This window comes from Camellia sinensis, chromosome 12 (assembly GCF_055761805.1).
Source record: "Camellia sinensis isolate YWXY chromosome 12, ASM5576180v1, whole genome shotgun sequence".
Taxonomy (NCBI): domain Eukaryota; kingdom Viridiplantae; phylum Streptophyta; class Magnoliopsida; order Ericales; family Theaceae; genus Camellia; species Camellia sinensis.
This window is the reverse complement of record NC_138972.1, coordinates 150781194-150797240: the sequence shown is the minus strand read 5'-3', so window position 1 is coordinate 150797240 and position 16047 is coordinate 150781194. Positions and strand designations below refer to the sequence as shown.

Below are 16047 nucleotides of genomic sequence, written 5' to 3'. Positions count from 1 at the left end.
TTCAAATAACAAATGAAGCATTAATTCAATTTCTCATTCAAAAAAAACTTAACAAACCGTGTTTAAGTAAGAGACTACAATTTGTAAAATTTTGATTCCAGATCTGCTAAAATGAAAAATCCATCCATCTTGTCATAAAACATAACCCACCAAACTCAAATCTTGTCTCAAAACTGCCACAAAAAGTAAATTAACTCCTCTTGAAACAAAACAATTAGATAAAGATATTATACCAAGACAAAACTCAAAGACAAAAAAATCTCACTGGGAGACTCCCAACCACTTTGAGAAGTTTTCAAACTCGGTGTAATCGCTGTCGGAGATCATAGTCTGGTACTATGCCTTTCCTGCAGACTTGCTTTTGGTAGCCTCTTCCTGTTAATGATGAAAAGGTCAAAATTATTCATTTAGAAAAAAGGATCCAAATGAGGCCAATTGTCTACATATCAGTTTCTATGCACTGAATGATTGACAGAACTGAATATTATTACAGCAAAGTGATCAGAAATACACGTACACAAGTATAGTCTCAGTATGCACTTCTAAACTACTGAGCTAAATCATATGGTACTAATTATGGTACTTAACTAGGAACACTTTGTAATACTGCTGGGATTTGATAAGTAGCATTTTGACTGAAGATAAAGAATTTTCTACAGCCATAAACTGCACTGAGCACTATTAACAGAGGATATAACCAACAGGTGTAAACAATTCGGACTAGCCACCAATATCATGTATAATATAACCAATAAGAAACATGACACTAGAAAATTGAAGGGAAACGTAAATAACATGGAAGCTAAATATTATTCACATTTTGTTTCCCTTTTCTTTTTTCCTGCACAGCCTTCATAAGATGTTTAATTTCAGTCATTTATATCAATGAATTTTCAGGTCCATAGCAAACCATTCAAACAACTGATTTGAGTTCAAGTTTTCATTTTACCATTCAAATAGGGATTTTTGTGGTTGGATGCCTCAGAAAATGAAAATGCTCAAAGACAATATTGACAATTTCGTTGGATGAGCTCCATACTAGTTAAATTTTAATCTGATATAACAATAACTGAAGCGAATTAAATTTTAATCTGATATAACAATAACTGAAGCAAATTGAATCAAACCAAACTAAACATTGTGTCTGAATCAAGTGCGGTCGGCTAATCAAGGCTATGTACTCAAAGTAAATAAATTCATCTTTCTTTTTTTTTACTACTGAATCTAATCTAACCATATGTTAATGTTCAATCATCATATATTTTGCTGAAATTTTCAGCATATAAATCCAGCAGATACATGCATTATAAACCCCCAAAACAAAACAAAACAAAACAAAACAAAAATTCAAAGGAAAATACCCATTAAAGCAATGGATTAAAAAGGGTATAATTGAAAAGCACCTAAAGCAAAACCAAGTGTATACATGCATTATATATATAGTATAATTGAAAATACATGCATTATAATTGAAAATACACAGTGTATACATGCATTATATTTATACATGCAAAACCAAGTGTATACATGCATTATATTTATTTTCAGCCGTGTTGGTTATAATTGAAAATACATGCATTATATATATAGTATTTGATGGGAAGGCCAACAAACAGAGTTGCTTCTGGTGGCTCTTTGCTTGGGTATGTAAGTTCCAAAAACTACACACACTCAGATATCTTCAATACATGCATACATATATATATATATATACTATTCACTTAGCTACACAGTGAATCTTATTTTTGGAACAGTAGGAAAAATATTTTGAATAAAACAACTAAAACTTGTAATTTTGGATTACTTACTAACACATCCTGAGACAAAGCTAAGGTTGTCCTCCGGTATCAACGTTCTATCAAATCTTGGCAGAGGAATAAAATAACCAACACGACTGAAAATAAATTTATAGAAATAAAGACCATGTATTCATCAAATAATTCAAAGTAATGTTAAAGTAGTACCTTCAAAGTCAATTAAACCCTAACAATGTGGGAAGACAAGTCAATCTGCATCAATTATCAACATATTAGTGTGACATTCAGAAACACCAAGCATGTGCTTTAACTTCATAGTGAAAGCTAATGAACAGAAATGGACAATTCATTGAAACACTAATCAGCTAAATACCAGCGTAGGGTCAATAATTTCCTTGTGATCAATTAATAATAGGTGTCACCAATAAAATTCAGTTAATATAAAGAAGTATACAAACTATGTTACATATATACCTACATAAGGTTTAGAACAGTAAACATATGACAATAAAATCTAAGGGCCTGCTTAGTTGTCCCATCAAATGTTCATATTTTATCTTTAAACCAGTAAAAGAGAAATCCATTGCGAAAAAAGAAAAGAAAAAAGAAGTGGCAGCATGATACCCAACCTTCTATTGATATTTCATCAAATTAAAAGGCAATGCATATGGCCATAACATGATACCCAACCTTAAGTACTTAGTACATTGCAGAATCCAAAAAGGCCGCAAAGCACCCTATTTATGAGGTGTCGAATTGCTATTTTAAGCTTTTCTTTAGGTGTATATCTTGGCAGTTCAATGACTTCCATCCTATCTAATAGTGGTGGAGGAATAGGTTGCACCCTATTTGCAATCGCCACAAAAACAATCTTTGAAAGTTCAAATCGAACATTTAAATAGCTAGTAACTTCAATTAAGTAATCATTATGGATATGTTACGATTGTACTGTAATGAGTACTTCATTCATTGAACATTCACTCGCATTCTTGATTCAATTTAAAATATCTATGAAATCTATAAAAGGAGTACTAGAACATATTGAGATTGATTTTGACATAACAAGAACTTGACATATTCTACTCGTTTGCTTGTGGATAGGCTGAGAAAAGCACTAACCCATTTATTTAATTGTGTTAAAAACCTCACCAAAAGAGAGAAAGAGCAAGTCAATCTATCAAAAACTAGCACTACAAATCTATGGCAGGAGTTTGAGACTAATACAAGAGGAAAATCATCAGATGAAATTACCTCCATGATAGTGTCAGCACCAAAGTCTTTCCTCCATTGAAGCATCTCAGCCCAATGTGCTTTGTTTTCTTAATATCAAACTTCCTCCCTTTCAAGAATCTGCATGGAAATTGACATCACAAAATAATGTTTCTCAACCTTGCAAAATAATGTTTTCCGTAAGAGAGAAGATTATGACATCACAAAAGACTAACCTATCAGGAGTAAGCATGAACCTGGGGTGGAGGGGGCATACCCTGACAAAATAGAGGAAGAAGCTTGATTGGATACCCAACAAGAAGCCAGATTAGAGCAGTTTTTGGTAACCATCCAGCGATTTTTAGTGTTTTGGGTATAGCTTAGATACTTTCTCACAGAGGTGCCCCACAGATGATGAGTTCTTATATATATTTATTTTCCTCAATCCTGCAATTTTGAGTTATGCATCATGCAACAAAAAGAATGATTTATGAGTTAAGCATCATGCTTGTAAAATGTTCTTCAGGGAGAAAAATGGCAAGACGGGAGCTAGTGTTCCAACAAAGCACTCATAGTTCTAAAGAATAACAGACCCAAAATATCTACAATTTTGTTAAAGATACTCACTTGCAAGTATATTGCTGATGCAAGCTTCCTGAAGTCATCATGAGCTGTTGCTTCAAGAGTTGAAACCCCAAATATACGCTGGAAATTACACAAAAGGAGGGGAAAATATGTCTCAAGACCAAGCATAACACTGATAGATCAGTGAAAAGAAGAATCATTCAGACTTCAGTCTAGAAGTAAATAATAAAAATTGCATACAGGAACAGTGAAGGCGCCTCAATTTGGAATGCATTTTCAAAATTTCACAAGATCAGGCACACTTCAAAATTTTGGATTTATTAATTACATAGAGCCTAAAATAAAATGCAAATACAAGCATATGAACATCATACATTCTTGAAAATGTCTCATTAATGAAAACTGTATATCAATATTTAGCAAACCTAAACTACTATGTTAAGCCAGGACCAGGGCTGGTCACCAATTCACAAAATATGAAATCCTTTGGCATATAACCTATCAGGTGTATCCAATCAACTATTTCATGACCCATTTACTATAGTTATAAGTTTTCTTACAGGAAAAAAGTTTGTCTTGTATGCTGCCCAGAAGAAAATGACTGTCATCATGGCCAAGTAACCACCAAGAATGACTCCAGTTACAAAAATTTTTGCCAGCTTCCAGCTATCAGGCTGAGGAGATGGTTTCACCCTATCCTTTGATATTGTCATGATGGTACCTGGCATGCCATGTAGATAGTATGTATTTAGAACCCCCCACACACACACAAATCGAGGCTAATGACAAGAAAATGAGAAGAAATATGCATGAATCTACATGTAGAAAAGGTAAGTAAAGTGTGACAAAATACAAACCATCATTGAGGATGGCAATGATCATTGAGGATGGCATAGTTATAAGTTTTTTCTCCATATAGAACTCTACTTATTTTCATATTTAGTAAACTTTTTTATGATAATTTTTAGAGTCATTTAGTCAACACAAACCTAAAGGGTAAAAAAATTCAACTCCAAAGTTGAAAGAAGTACACAAAAGACAAAAATTAAGCTAGTTTTTTAGTTTTGGCTAAAGAGTCTTTTTTAGCTGTCTTTTGTAAAATTGTTTTCTAGGTTCCTTCCAACACTATGCTTCATCATCTGAAAAGTACTAAAAAAGAACCGAAAAAATTCTAACTGCTTTTCTGACTTGTCCTAATTGTTCTCTGGGTTCCTTCCAAGATTGTGCTTCATCATCTGAAAGGTATTGAAAAAGAACTAGAAATTTTCTAAATGCACAGAATTCAATCACAATGTAGAAGAATTGAAAGAACAAAGATAGATATATAACCATCGATGCACGTACCCTCCATTCAATTCCTGATTATGTAGTTCGATCAAGTTGTCAATTCCACCATATGTTATTCCGGTGACGGTTCCTCCAGGATTTGACAGTGTGAGTTGGAGTATGCCATTGTCTATCACCACCTGCACCAAAACGATGCTTTATTCTATACATGATGATGATAACATAGTAATGAACAATCCCAAGTAGGACTCTTATGAGCCAAACATCCCCTCTTCCGAAATCTCATATGAGAAACTCAAAACATGATAATCTGGAGACATGATTTTACTGTTGCAAATGCATTGACACAAAAAAAGAAGAAAAATCCAAGACACGTGATTCAGTTTGTATCCTTGTGAATCATTGAAGACCATGATACCTACATATTATATGTAGCATTTGGAGGCACGATTGTACTATTGAGAGTGCATTGAGACAAGGAGCCGCGTAAAATTTTGAGATATATGATTTGATTCTTATGAATCTATTGAAGACCATAATATATATATATATATATATATTTATAATATACAAGAGATAAAATAACCCAATGATTCAAAAAAAGATTTACGTGATCATCTTGAATATTCAGGTGCACCGGGGTAGCAGACAGATTTGATGGCCTAGCTATCTCCTGCAAGAGATTTTGAAGAAACCATGAAATGAATTAACTAGAGATGTGATGTCAAATATATATATATATATATATATTTTATTGCCCAGAATTGAATATGAAAAATGAAAATCATGGTAACCATATTCCACCTAATCAAATATGATCACGATTCTTATTATTATTTTTTTAAATGAAAGGAACCTCTATTGTGTTAAAAGAAAGCTAAATAAGTAACCATAGGATGTTTAACATTGTAACAACCATGTGCATATGGTTTCCCAGTTTGTCAAAATTGGATTTCATTCTTCAGCCAAGAGGTAAAATGAGTTAAAAGGGGAATTTGCAGTGCAGAATATCCATGAAGAACCCTTTCAAACATAGGTGTTTAAAGAAATAGACAAAAAAGGGAAAAAGAAAGGAAACAGGGAGAAGTACTACCCCTTGCAGCTTGAATTGATTGATGTTTAGATCTTGCAGAAGCAATATTTTGTCCTGCACTTTTTTCTTCTTGTAAACTCCAACATATATGCAAACTGCCAATAACAGCACCCCAGCAACTCCTGCTATGGATATCCTGGCTATGACTCCACCTGATAATCCTGCTTATATAAATAGCAAAACATTTTTAAATATCAGTAAAGACCCATATTTATCATCTCACATTTGCATCTGAGCCAGGAAATTAAAAGTCAACTTTGAACCAATAGCAAAGAAAGCGAGACACCTGTGTTGCAAAAGGAAAAATAATAAATTGGTATTAGATGTTAAAAATTTATAAAAGGTAGCAAAAATGGCAACAAGTAACATGAATCTAGTATATCTAAACATCATTGTTACAAAAGTTACCTGGAGTTCAGGGATGGATATTTTTCATTTTTATCTGCAAAGAATTGGGACATCTATGGACAAAGTCAGCCGCTTCAGATTTCAGAGATGCCTCAGAAGATCAGCTTCAGGTCATGTAGATCTAAATCTTTTGATTGGAGATCAAGTCCATCATCACATTCGAATCAATCTCCCATAAATCTGAATCATGGATAAGATTTCAGCAACTACAAAGGACAGAGTATGTCTGATAAGTTCAGAAATTTAATCAGCAATTGAAGATTGACCAACAGATAAAGATGTGATTTCCCGAAGACAAAAGTTTAAAACCAGGAATTAAAAGTCATGATGTGCTGTTGTGTTGAAGAGAAGCCAGTTTCAAGAAATCTATACCTTGCTGGTGCAGATGGTGGTGGCGATGGAGCTTCGAAATCAGAATCGAAATAGAAATCAGAGATTCAGATGAAATCGAAATCAGAGAAATCGAGCCGGTGCAGACGGTGGTGGCGGTGGAGCTTCGAAATTGAAATCGCTCTGAATCTCAAAGACGAATCTGTGAGAATGATAATGGTTTAGAGAGGGCTGAGAGAGACGAGATTTGAAGGCATGAGGATTCCAAATAAGGGTTTACAAAGGGCTTTCACACCGAATAAATAGACTTTGAAATTGAGAGAGAGAATCACCGAATAAATTTCGAAATTGAAATCGAGAGAGAACTTCGAAATCAAAATCAAAATCGAAATCGCCAAGAAGAATCACCGAGATTGTATCATTCTGAGATGAATCAGCGAGAGATGAATCGATCCATTGAGAGGGTTTAGAGAAAGAGAGAGAGCGAACGAGAGACTGAAAGAGGGGCTTCAGAGGGTTGCCCATTTAAGGGAGAGAGAAGGGACATTCAAAGGCGCTTTTAAACGCTTGAAACGGTGACGTTTTATTTTTTCAAACAGAGACGTTTAAGAAACGTCGTTAAATATTACAAAATGTGACGTTTAATAAAACGCCGTTAAATAAACGTCGCCAAAACCCATTTTTCCTGTAGTGACTTTCATCAATTATCTTGATTTTTGATCACATCAGAAAGAAAGAGAGCAAAACAACATTTCAATAATTAGTTTTATTTTTTTTTCAATTTATTTAAATCATTTTAATATACATATTCTCAGGGAAGGACAAAAAAAAAAAATACAATGGCAATAAATTTCTCCAAATCGAACCATAGACATGTGAAAAGTAAAGAATCTTATATTAATTTAGATTAGTCTCCATATTTTGATTAAGTAAAGAATCGTATATTAATATATATTTTAATAATCAACTCATCCTTTTAAACTCGGTCCGACTCACCGTTAGGATTTCCGCCATTACCTCCCCATCTCTCCAATATAAATATTGACAATTAAATTAAAATATCATATGGTAGAAATTAATGATTATTAGCCTTAATCTAATAAATTAAAATATCATATGGTAGAAATTAATGATTATTAGCCTTAATCTAATAAAAATTAAAATATTAATGTAGTATTAAAAAAAAGATTAATTACAAATATAAGTTTTGAAATTTACTTAAAATACACATTACTTCCTTATAATTATAAAAATTACAAATATTTCATTATTAAAATTTTTAATTTGACAAAATAAACAAAATAAAATTGAACTTCTTAATTACTATCCTATATAATAATAAAATTATTAAAATTATAAATTAAAATATAATTTTTATATCATTATAAATTATTTTTGATTTAATAATTTATTAATAAAGAAATTATTTGTAATGTAATTAGAAACTTAGCGAGGCAATAGGTAATTCCGAAGCATAAAAAATAATTTGCATTTGAAACAATTTACAGGAATGTACTTATAGTTTACCTAAAAGGGACACACCATTTTTTTTACAAATCAGTTTTCAAAAACAATTTCAAATTAGTAGTAATAAAATTTTTCAACTTTAATAATTACAATTATAAATTTATAAATATTTAGTGAAGTTATATCTTGATTCCTCTGCAACTTCGTTGAATTTGTAGAGAGATGAGAGAGAAATGGAGACCCTAAATCGGGTAAGAGAGAGAAGCAGAGGTCCAGAAATCGATTTCAATGATGAGATTAGAAACCCTAATACCATCGTTGGAGAGAGAAGAAGAAGAAGCGAAGATACGGAGGAGGACCACCTTGATTGTCTTGTTAGAGAGAGAAGCGATGGCTTTGGAAACCCCGATCGAGATGAAGTGGATGGTGAGAGAATTGGAGAGGTGAAAAACCCTAGCGATTTGGGTAGAGAGAGAAGCGGTGAAATGGAGGAGCCTGACGTGGTTGCAGAGGGAATTGGCAATGGTAACAATGAGGTGAGAGAGAGAAAGAGCGAGGAGGTGGTAAGAGAGAGGGAAATTCCTCCTGATGATGATTGCTGCGCTATCTGCTTTGAGGGTTTCACCATTCCTTGCAAGACCAACTGTGGACACTGGTTTTGCGGTGCGTTTTTCGTATGATATAGTAAGAATGTTTTTTTAATTGCCATTGATTGATATGTGATCAAGATTGTGAAACCCTAACTCTTTGTTTGGTTGCTGTGAAAATGTGGAGAAAAGGGTAGAAAACAGAATTGTGATCCGAGAGAGCAAGAAGTTTCTGCTCAATCTGGTCTAATTTGAATTTATGATTAGTTTTTTGAGTTCTTTATTATTAGCCGTAAAAAAGAGGAGAAAAAAGATACTACAATAACTTTTCTGACTGGTGAAAGCTAGAAAAACAGAAATATACACTGACCAAAAAAAAGCAAAATTTTTAGTTCTACAATTGTTGAAGTATAAATATTTTTAACACAAAACAAGCAAACTATTTTGATTTTCTGTTTTTCCGAAACTTTCTTGAAAAAATAAAACAGTTTGACAAAAAAACACACCAAAAAGATATTTCAAAATTTTGAATATTATTTTTGCCCAAAAAAGGGAAAATCATATGAAATGGACAAGTGGTTTTTGTTTTTTAATTTTTTCACCAAAACTAGTTTTAGATTTTGAAAATGAAACCGACACAGGGTAATTAATTTTTGTTTCTGGTCTTTGTTGTTCACCCATTTTCTAACCAACCCAACCAGTGAGTGTCAATAGATATTTGATGGCCTTCAGTTGGAGGTGTTATTCAGGCTTGGTTTGTGGAGGTGGAAAAGGTTCCTGTCAGAATTTCCTGATATTTTTTTTTCCGGTCAGACTCCATTTATCTCATTGGGTTTTCTACTGTACTCTCGGTGAATCTTGATAATCTCTCTTCAGTTAGCTTCAGAAACATGACCTCAAAGTAGCCTATTTATTTTTGTGGGTAGAAATATTTCCTGACATTGTTTTCTAGCAAGACAATCAGTAGTCCTTAAAACCGTCTGTTGTCTGAAAGTGAGTTTCCCCTTCATTTGTGTTTGATCTCTAAAAGTTCACTGATAAATAATCTTCTTTGTAGTTAAGTATTGCACTTACTGAGCCTTGAACCTAGATTGGCTGGTCATAAGTTCTATTTATGGGAAGAAACTTATTTGGAGATCATGGTATTCTTCCAATTGATTAATGTGCATGACAGAATAAGTTTAGAGATTTTAATTTGTGTGAACTCTAATTGTAGAAGTTAATATGTTGGTAATCCATGTTACTCAAAAATTACCATTGAATGACATGTTGATATTGAAATCATTTGTAATTAATTACCTTGCATTGTACAGCCAGCTGCATTTTGATGTTCTGGAACTATAGTAGTGCACTTCAGCGGTGCAAGTGCCCCATTTGCTCTCGTCTCATTAGTAAGTTGATACCGGAGGCATCACTTAGCCTTCGGCGGGAAGAGGATGTTGTACAGGCCTTGAAGAAAGTTCAGGGGTACAATCGGCTTTTTGTAGGTGGTGCCCATGGCTTCATTATGGTAAGTCTACATTTTATTCTGTTTATAGAATTGGGTTATGCAACTATCTGAGCTAACTAGTTTTTAAGACTTTGTTTCTATAATTTTGTCCCAGCTAATTTTTGATTATTGTAAAAATCCATAATTGTGAATGGATCATTTGCAAACTGTCGTAGCCATCTCATGATTACCGTAAAAGTCAGGTAATGTCATTTGAAGAAAATCTTTCATTTTTATTTTTTTAAAATTTATTATGGGCAGAAAACATATACTGATCCCCTAGTAGATTTTGGCAGCGGAGCCCTTTTAATTTATGAAACTTCTCTTGATGATGACCCTGTTCATGTAACTTTTTGGTCCTCTGTTCTAAAAGATTTGGTGGCTTTCCCCTTGGATGTAGTTGAACCAAAAAAATATATATACATATATATATATATATATATTGTCCCCTTGGATGTAGTTCTTCGTACTAATCTGTGTACATGTATCTCAATTTTTTTCGATTATTTCATATTATCCAAGAGTAAATGGCAGGCCAATTGCGGATTGAGTCATTTTTGAGGTTAAGTTGCTCGAAGGTAATGTTTGGACGCATCCAAAGAAGCTGATAAAAAAAGGTTATTCAACTGAGTTTTACAGAACTATAACACTAGAATTTTTGATTCAGTGGTTCCTTGGGAGTTTTCTAGCCGTTTGGCAATGGAGATGGTGAATTATAAGGGTGAAGCAAAACAAAGCTATTGAATATGATTTACTAGCAAGAATCACTATTAAAATATCATAATTAAAATTTCATGTATAGCCTGACTGCATAATCATATGCCAATGCTTTGTGTTTTACTTTTGTGACATTTTTCATTGCTCAAGAGAGCTCCCCAACACAGCTGTTTTTGGCAATTATACTGTGTAGAATGGAGTAAATTTTTTATTGTCAAAAAGCTGATGTTTGCTTGTTATTTGCATGAAATCCCAAACTTTGTCACGAAAATTTGTCAAGAAGAACACGTGGCATTCTCTCATATGAAAATTTTGCTTCCTACAGAAAGTATATCAGTTGCCACTATCCTTCAGGAGATATTTTGGAGGACTGATGGATCCTGATAGATTTAGACTTAACTATTACACAGCACGCCTCATTGCAGTAAGTCCATCCGACAGTAACTCAGCATTGCACTTAACTATATCATCTTTATTTTACTTGTAAAAAAGACTATATCTTTGTGTTATTTTAATAATTTATATTGACTAATGTTGTCTAGATGTATGGAATAGATTTTGCTAATTTTCCTTCTCCTGACTGAATGAACTCTTGGTATCTTCTTGCAGTATTTGTAATGTGTATATATATATTTTTTATCTTCCTTTCGGAAAGATATTTAAGAGAAACATGTTGAGGATTCAATGCACAGTGCAAGCTTTGTGTAAATTTCAGCACAATTTTAAAATATAAAAGAATGGAATGACAAGACTTTAAATCATTAGGTGGTTTGTGTGTGTATTTATTTGTGCCATAATGCCATCCTTTAAACTTTAGTTATGCTGCCATATATTTTATTTAGTTTGATGGTTCCTTGCAACAGTGGGGAATTGCCAAGCATCACTTTCATGCACACTCTGTTATGTTGGCTGAAATATTTGGCAATCTATAATAAGTGATGCCAATGGACTCTGAATTGGTCTTGTAATTAGATGGAGGATAAGTAGCTATGCAAATGCTGTGAGTATTAATATTTAAGGGATGGTTTTTCTCCAGTCCCTATACTCCAATTGGTTAGCATTTTTTTTATGTTTCTTCAACTTTTGAGTTTTTGGGGTGTAAGTTGGGTCCTATTTGTTTTCCCTTGCTGATTTAGATATATATATATATATATATATATTTAAACTAATTGTTTCTGATTTAGGGATTTAGGTTTTTTGTCTGTCATCTGTCTAATTTACGGATTTTTTAAGTTTGGGCTTATCTAATTTAGGCCTCACATTTGTTTCTATTTTGCTATTGTTTTTTCATAATGGTTCGGAGATTGGGTTACTAGAATTCTGGAATATTGATTAATGACTTAAATGTTGTATTAGTTTTGATCATTAGTTACTGGAAGTCTTGAACACCGTTGCACTGGAAATCAAAAGCGATCATTTTGCCTTAATGAAATACTAATTATCGAATGAACATGTTAACATGAATTGTTGGAACCGTGAATCGAACTAGAACTGAGCTGTTAATTCTAGTCTGGTTCCATAGGTATCAATGGTTCGGTCTGGTTCCCAAAATTCCAGAACTATTAGGACCGGTTTGGTTTTTGGATTTTCTCGGAATCAAACCACTCTAAACTGTGTACATCCCTATGGGTACGGGGACATGTCCTGTAGACTTTTATATATATTGCATATTGTATATGATATTCACAGATAAAATAATATAAATTATTTAGAGATATGCTTGATACAATGATACTAAATAGGATTTAAGGAAAATACGAAATTTTTATCTCCCATTCATATTTGGTTTTCTCAGAACTGAACCAATTTAAACACCGTACACCTCTTGGGTAGGAGGACATGCCATATAAATATATATATATTGCGTATTATATAATATTCTTAGATAAGATAATGTAAATTATTTAGAAATATACTTGAAATTAAATAAGATTTAGGAAAAATATGAAATTTTTATCTCCTATCCATGTGAGAAGCAAGAATTATCTTATCTAGTAAATGGAACCTTCTTCTACTTCAAACATCATATAAAATTTGGTTTGGATGTCAGGCACATATTGCACATCCTTACCCCTTGTCATATTTGGTGGACAGGGTTTGGAGGAAATAAAAGAGTCCATGCAACACTTATGGTTGGTGGGGTGGGGATCAGATCACCACTCCCCGTTAGGGGCAGGGATAATTGACTAAAAAATATGCCATGTCGGGGATTGAGGTGGGGATGGAAAAAGTACATTGTCATCGGGCATTGAGGTCGGGGTAAGTGAAACCACCCCCGCCCTGCTCTGTAGCCATTCATAGGGGATTGTTTTGGAATCTCAGAATGCTTCATGGAGTGGAGGCAAATCCTGGATGCTGTGTTGGTGGTGAGTGAAAGTATAAACTCAAGAATGAGAAGTGGGGTCCCAAGAGTGGTGTGAGATGGAGTGAATGGGTTTTGGTGCCAAATGGGGGAGATGGATTAGATTTTGCTTGGATTGCAGCAGATAGGTGAGCTACAGTTGAGGAGTATTTGCACGCATAGGGATAACAGGAATTTTTTTGGGGATATTTTGTAACCAGAGAGGGTTACAAGATTGGGAGATGACAGAGATGTTGGAGCTTCTCTAAAGGTTGTATGGCATATCGAGGATTAGGCAGACTGAAGATGAGAAGGAGGCTAACCAGTGCGGGGAATTTCCATGGGAAGTTTTTGTAAGGCATTGATTGGTCATTGCAATTCTTCTATCCCATGGAAAGTTATTTGGGGCCCCAGGGCTCCTACAGTGATGGCCTTTTTTGTTTGGTGTTTAGCCCAAGGTAAGATCCTTACCACTGACCATTTGATCCAGAGGAAGAACGTTATTGTGAGTTGGTGTTGGATGTGCAAACAAGATGGTGAATTGCTGTTATTTGTAACATGTGGGTGTATCTTACACTTCCAACCATTACAGGTTGTTGTCAACTGGAATTTCCTAAGTTGTGATAGGAAAGATAATTCAAGAACATCAACTGGTAAAGAGCTAATGCTTTATGTTTACATAAGGAGTAAGGTGTTAAAGCTCAAAGGGGATTTTAGAAAGAGATACCAGTCAGGTCTCTGGTTTGATTCCAGATGTGATATATGGAGAGGAAGGTGAAAGGGGAGAACTTCAAAAGCAGGAGTGAGTGGTTTTTTGGTGGAGAAAAGATAATTACCAACTGGATGACTGTAGGTTATGGGTGCTCAGATAGAGGCCCATTGGGACTTCAAATTGATATAAGGATGTACATACATGGAGAGGTACCTAACGTGCCAGTTTGCTTTGATATTCTACTCTACTATTTCTCACCCCATAAATTGGGTAGTGTCTTGGGCTTTTCCTTTCAATCAACTCATCTTAGATGTACCATGATTTTTTTTTCGGTTTGTCATGGGGGGGCAGTCGAAATAGTTGTGGAGAGCCAAGTGCAGAGCCCAATGGCAAAAGGTGGATATGTGCATAACTAATTGCTTAACCAATGTGGGGATTATAGATCGATGAAAATATTCAATATAGGAATAGTGATAAGTACTTTGGATTTTGTACGAATTTCCCACCAAGTAATTAAAAAAGTTAGCGAACTTTTCGCCAATCACCACTAACAGTCTGCCACATGCATTTGCATACTAGTAGTTGTTTTGTATACTGAGAGATATATTAAACATTAGCCTCGTTCATTTTCTTTAGGTAATTTTTGCTTATAATTTTTTATCGTCTTTTCTTCTTTACAGTTGTTGCTGACTGTTTTCTATGAGATCTGTGGTTTTGACTTCATTCCAACAGGTAATTTGCTTCAAACTTGTAAGTTACAGGAAAATGTTGCATCAGAATAAAACCATTATCAGCATACAGTTTATTGTACTATGGGTTGCAATTTTTTATTTTTTTTTTTATTTTTAAAAAAAGAGAAGAAAAAAAGGATGCTAATATTTGGTTCTTTCAGTCCCACCATAAACATTGATTTGAAAGAAAAGTAGGATGATTGGGTGAGTTTGGATCTTGTTATTTTGAAAACTTTGTAGCAATTTGAAGTGAATTGCCGATCCAAAATCATGTGATCTTGTTGTGTTTTATGACTGACAATCTCTTTAGTGGGGCCATACCTCACGGTGGATCCTCTTGCATCATAAAATTTTGCCTCCCGTCAACTTATGGTGCTTGGATTCCAACTTAATTTCTTTCTCGAATCCTATCTAGTTAGTTCTTTGTTCTGTTTCATCTACATTGGAAACTAATAGCTGCTGTATCTACAGGAGCCCTTGGGGTCAGAAGAGTGTTTGAATATTCCGCTATTGCTCTTGTAGTCATCCTATTTTTGGTTGGTATCTGCCACAGAAGTATGCTTAGGCGTCGTGTGAGGCTCCTGGCTGCCCCACCAGAACGATGACATACCTTTAAACTGCTTGTTTTCTAGTACAGATGCACAGTGTTTATGTTTGTACCCTAGACAATGCACGGAAAAAATCTCAGGAACTTTGCCGTCACACAAGAAGGCGAATCGTCACCTCTTCGATAGTTTGTAGAAATTACTTGCACATGCACGGTCAAAATCAGAGATATAGTTGCTATAAAGATTCATATGCTTATGTATGTTGTGTTTGTATATAATTGACAGTGAGTTTCTTGTGCAATGAAAGCCCTTCTTTGATACTGGTGCTGCAGCACCTTCCATCTTACCCAGATCCCATTAGCAATCTTGTTCTTTGTCCTTTCGAAGCCGCTAATGGTGAAAGTTTTGCCCCGTCTGTCCAACACCAGTGTTGAAACTTGTTTGTGTTTTCGGATCGGGTTTCACTTTCTTACCCAGAATTCTTGTGGAGATGTTAGCCGGATATGGCTGGTTGAGTAATGGTTAAGCTCATACTGGTGATTTATAAGTTAGCTAAATATGTTTAATCAATATTGGACTCATTAGTAACTTTAATCAATGACTTAAATAACTACAAACTAGATATGGAATCAAATCAAAATAATCTATCCAAGTGAAATCTGGCTGAGTTAGTGTATTAATGTGCTGAGCTTGTCTGCCAAAAGTACTTAGTAGAACAGTAGTATAGTTTAAAAGATTTGAAAATTTGGTTCACTTGGTTTATCTATATATATACATATATATATA

General features: G+C 34.1%; 2 protein-coding genes across 52 annotated transcripts; one reads left to right on the top strand and one right to left on the bottom strand.

Annotated features, from left to right (window-relative positions):
- LOC145804866 (uncharacterized) lies at positions 1-7364 on the bottom strand. Of its 50 annotated transcripts, none has more exons than XR_014347511.1 (11): positions 7002-7364; positions 6712-6871; positions 6340-6519; positions 6155-6217; positions 5932-6083; positions 3594-3671; positions 3203-3413; positions 3009-3107; positions 1965-2009; positions 1809-1894; positions 1-375 (listed from the first exon to the last, which is right to left on the bottom strand). XR_014347511.1 is itself a non-coding variant. In XM_082900165.1 (9 exons), the coding sequence occupies exons 4-8, from the start codon at positions 5454-5456 to the stop codon at positions 1973-1975; spliced, it is 264 nt and encodes an 87-aa protein (XP_082756291.1). In that variant the 5' UTR covers positions 5457-5511; positions 5932-6217; positions 6340-6519; positions 6712-7364; the 3' UTR covers positions 1-375; positions 1965-1972. The 50 variants fall into 49 exon arrangements, 16 of the variants coding, with proteins under 16 accessions (XP_082756291.1, XP_082756302.1, XP_082756300.1 ...); XR_014347514.1 differs by having other exon boundaries at positions 3244-3413; XR_014347509.1 differs by having other exon boundaries at positions 6340-6545; positions 6712-7364.
- A 774-nt stretch (positions 7365-8138) lies between these two features.
- LOC114268135 (uncharacterized) lies at positions 8139-15607 on the top strand. 2 transcript variants are annotated; one of them, XM_028209250.2, is made up of 5 exons: positions 8139-8799; positions 10037-10233; positions 11255-11353; positions 14663-14714; positions 15185-15607. In XM_028209250.2, the coding sequence occupies exons 1-5, from the start codon at positions 8370-8372 to the stop codon at positions 15316-15318; spliced, it is 912 nt and encodes a 303-aa protein (XP_028065051.2). In that variant the 5' UTR covers positions 8139-8369; the 3' UTR covers positions 15319-15607. The 2 variants fall into 2 exon arrangements, with proteins under 2 accessions (XP_028065051.2, XP_028065053.2); XM_028209252.2 differs by lacking the exon at positions 11255-11353 and having other exon boundaries at positions 8164-8799.
- Positions 15608-16047: the final 440 nt, after the last annotated feature.

What these genes read in the sequence shown, in the direction of transcription:
- LOC145804866 (XM_082900165.1), bottom strand. An exon ending in TTCATGCTTACTCCTGATAG is followed by an intron (nt 3,108 to 3,202) that starts GTTAGTCTTTTG and finishes ATTTCCATGCAG; the next exon opens with ATTCTTGAAAGGGAGGAAGT. An exon ending in GTGCTGACACTATCATGGAG is followed by an intron (nt 2,010 to 3,008) that starts GTAATTTCATCT and finishes TAATTGATGCAG; the next exon opens with ATTGACTTGTCTTCCCACAT.
- LOC114268135 (XM_028209250.2), top strand. Translation starts at nt 8,370, where the DNA reads ATGGAGACCCTAAATCGGGTAAGAGAGAGAAGCAGAGGTCCAGAAATC. An exon ending in CTGTGGACACTGGTTTTGCG is followed by an intron (nt 8,800 to 10,036) that starts GTGCGTTTTTCG and finishes TGCATTGTACAG; the next exon opens with CCAGCTGCATTTTGATGTTC. An exon ending in TTTTGACTTCATTCCAACAG is followed by an intron (nt 14,715 to 15,184) that starts GTAATTTGCTTC and finishes CTGTATCTACAG; the next exon opens with GAGCCCTTGGGGTCAGAAGA.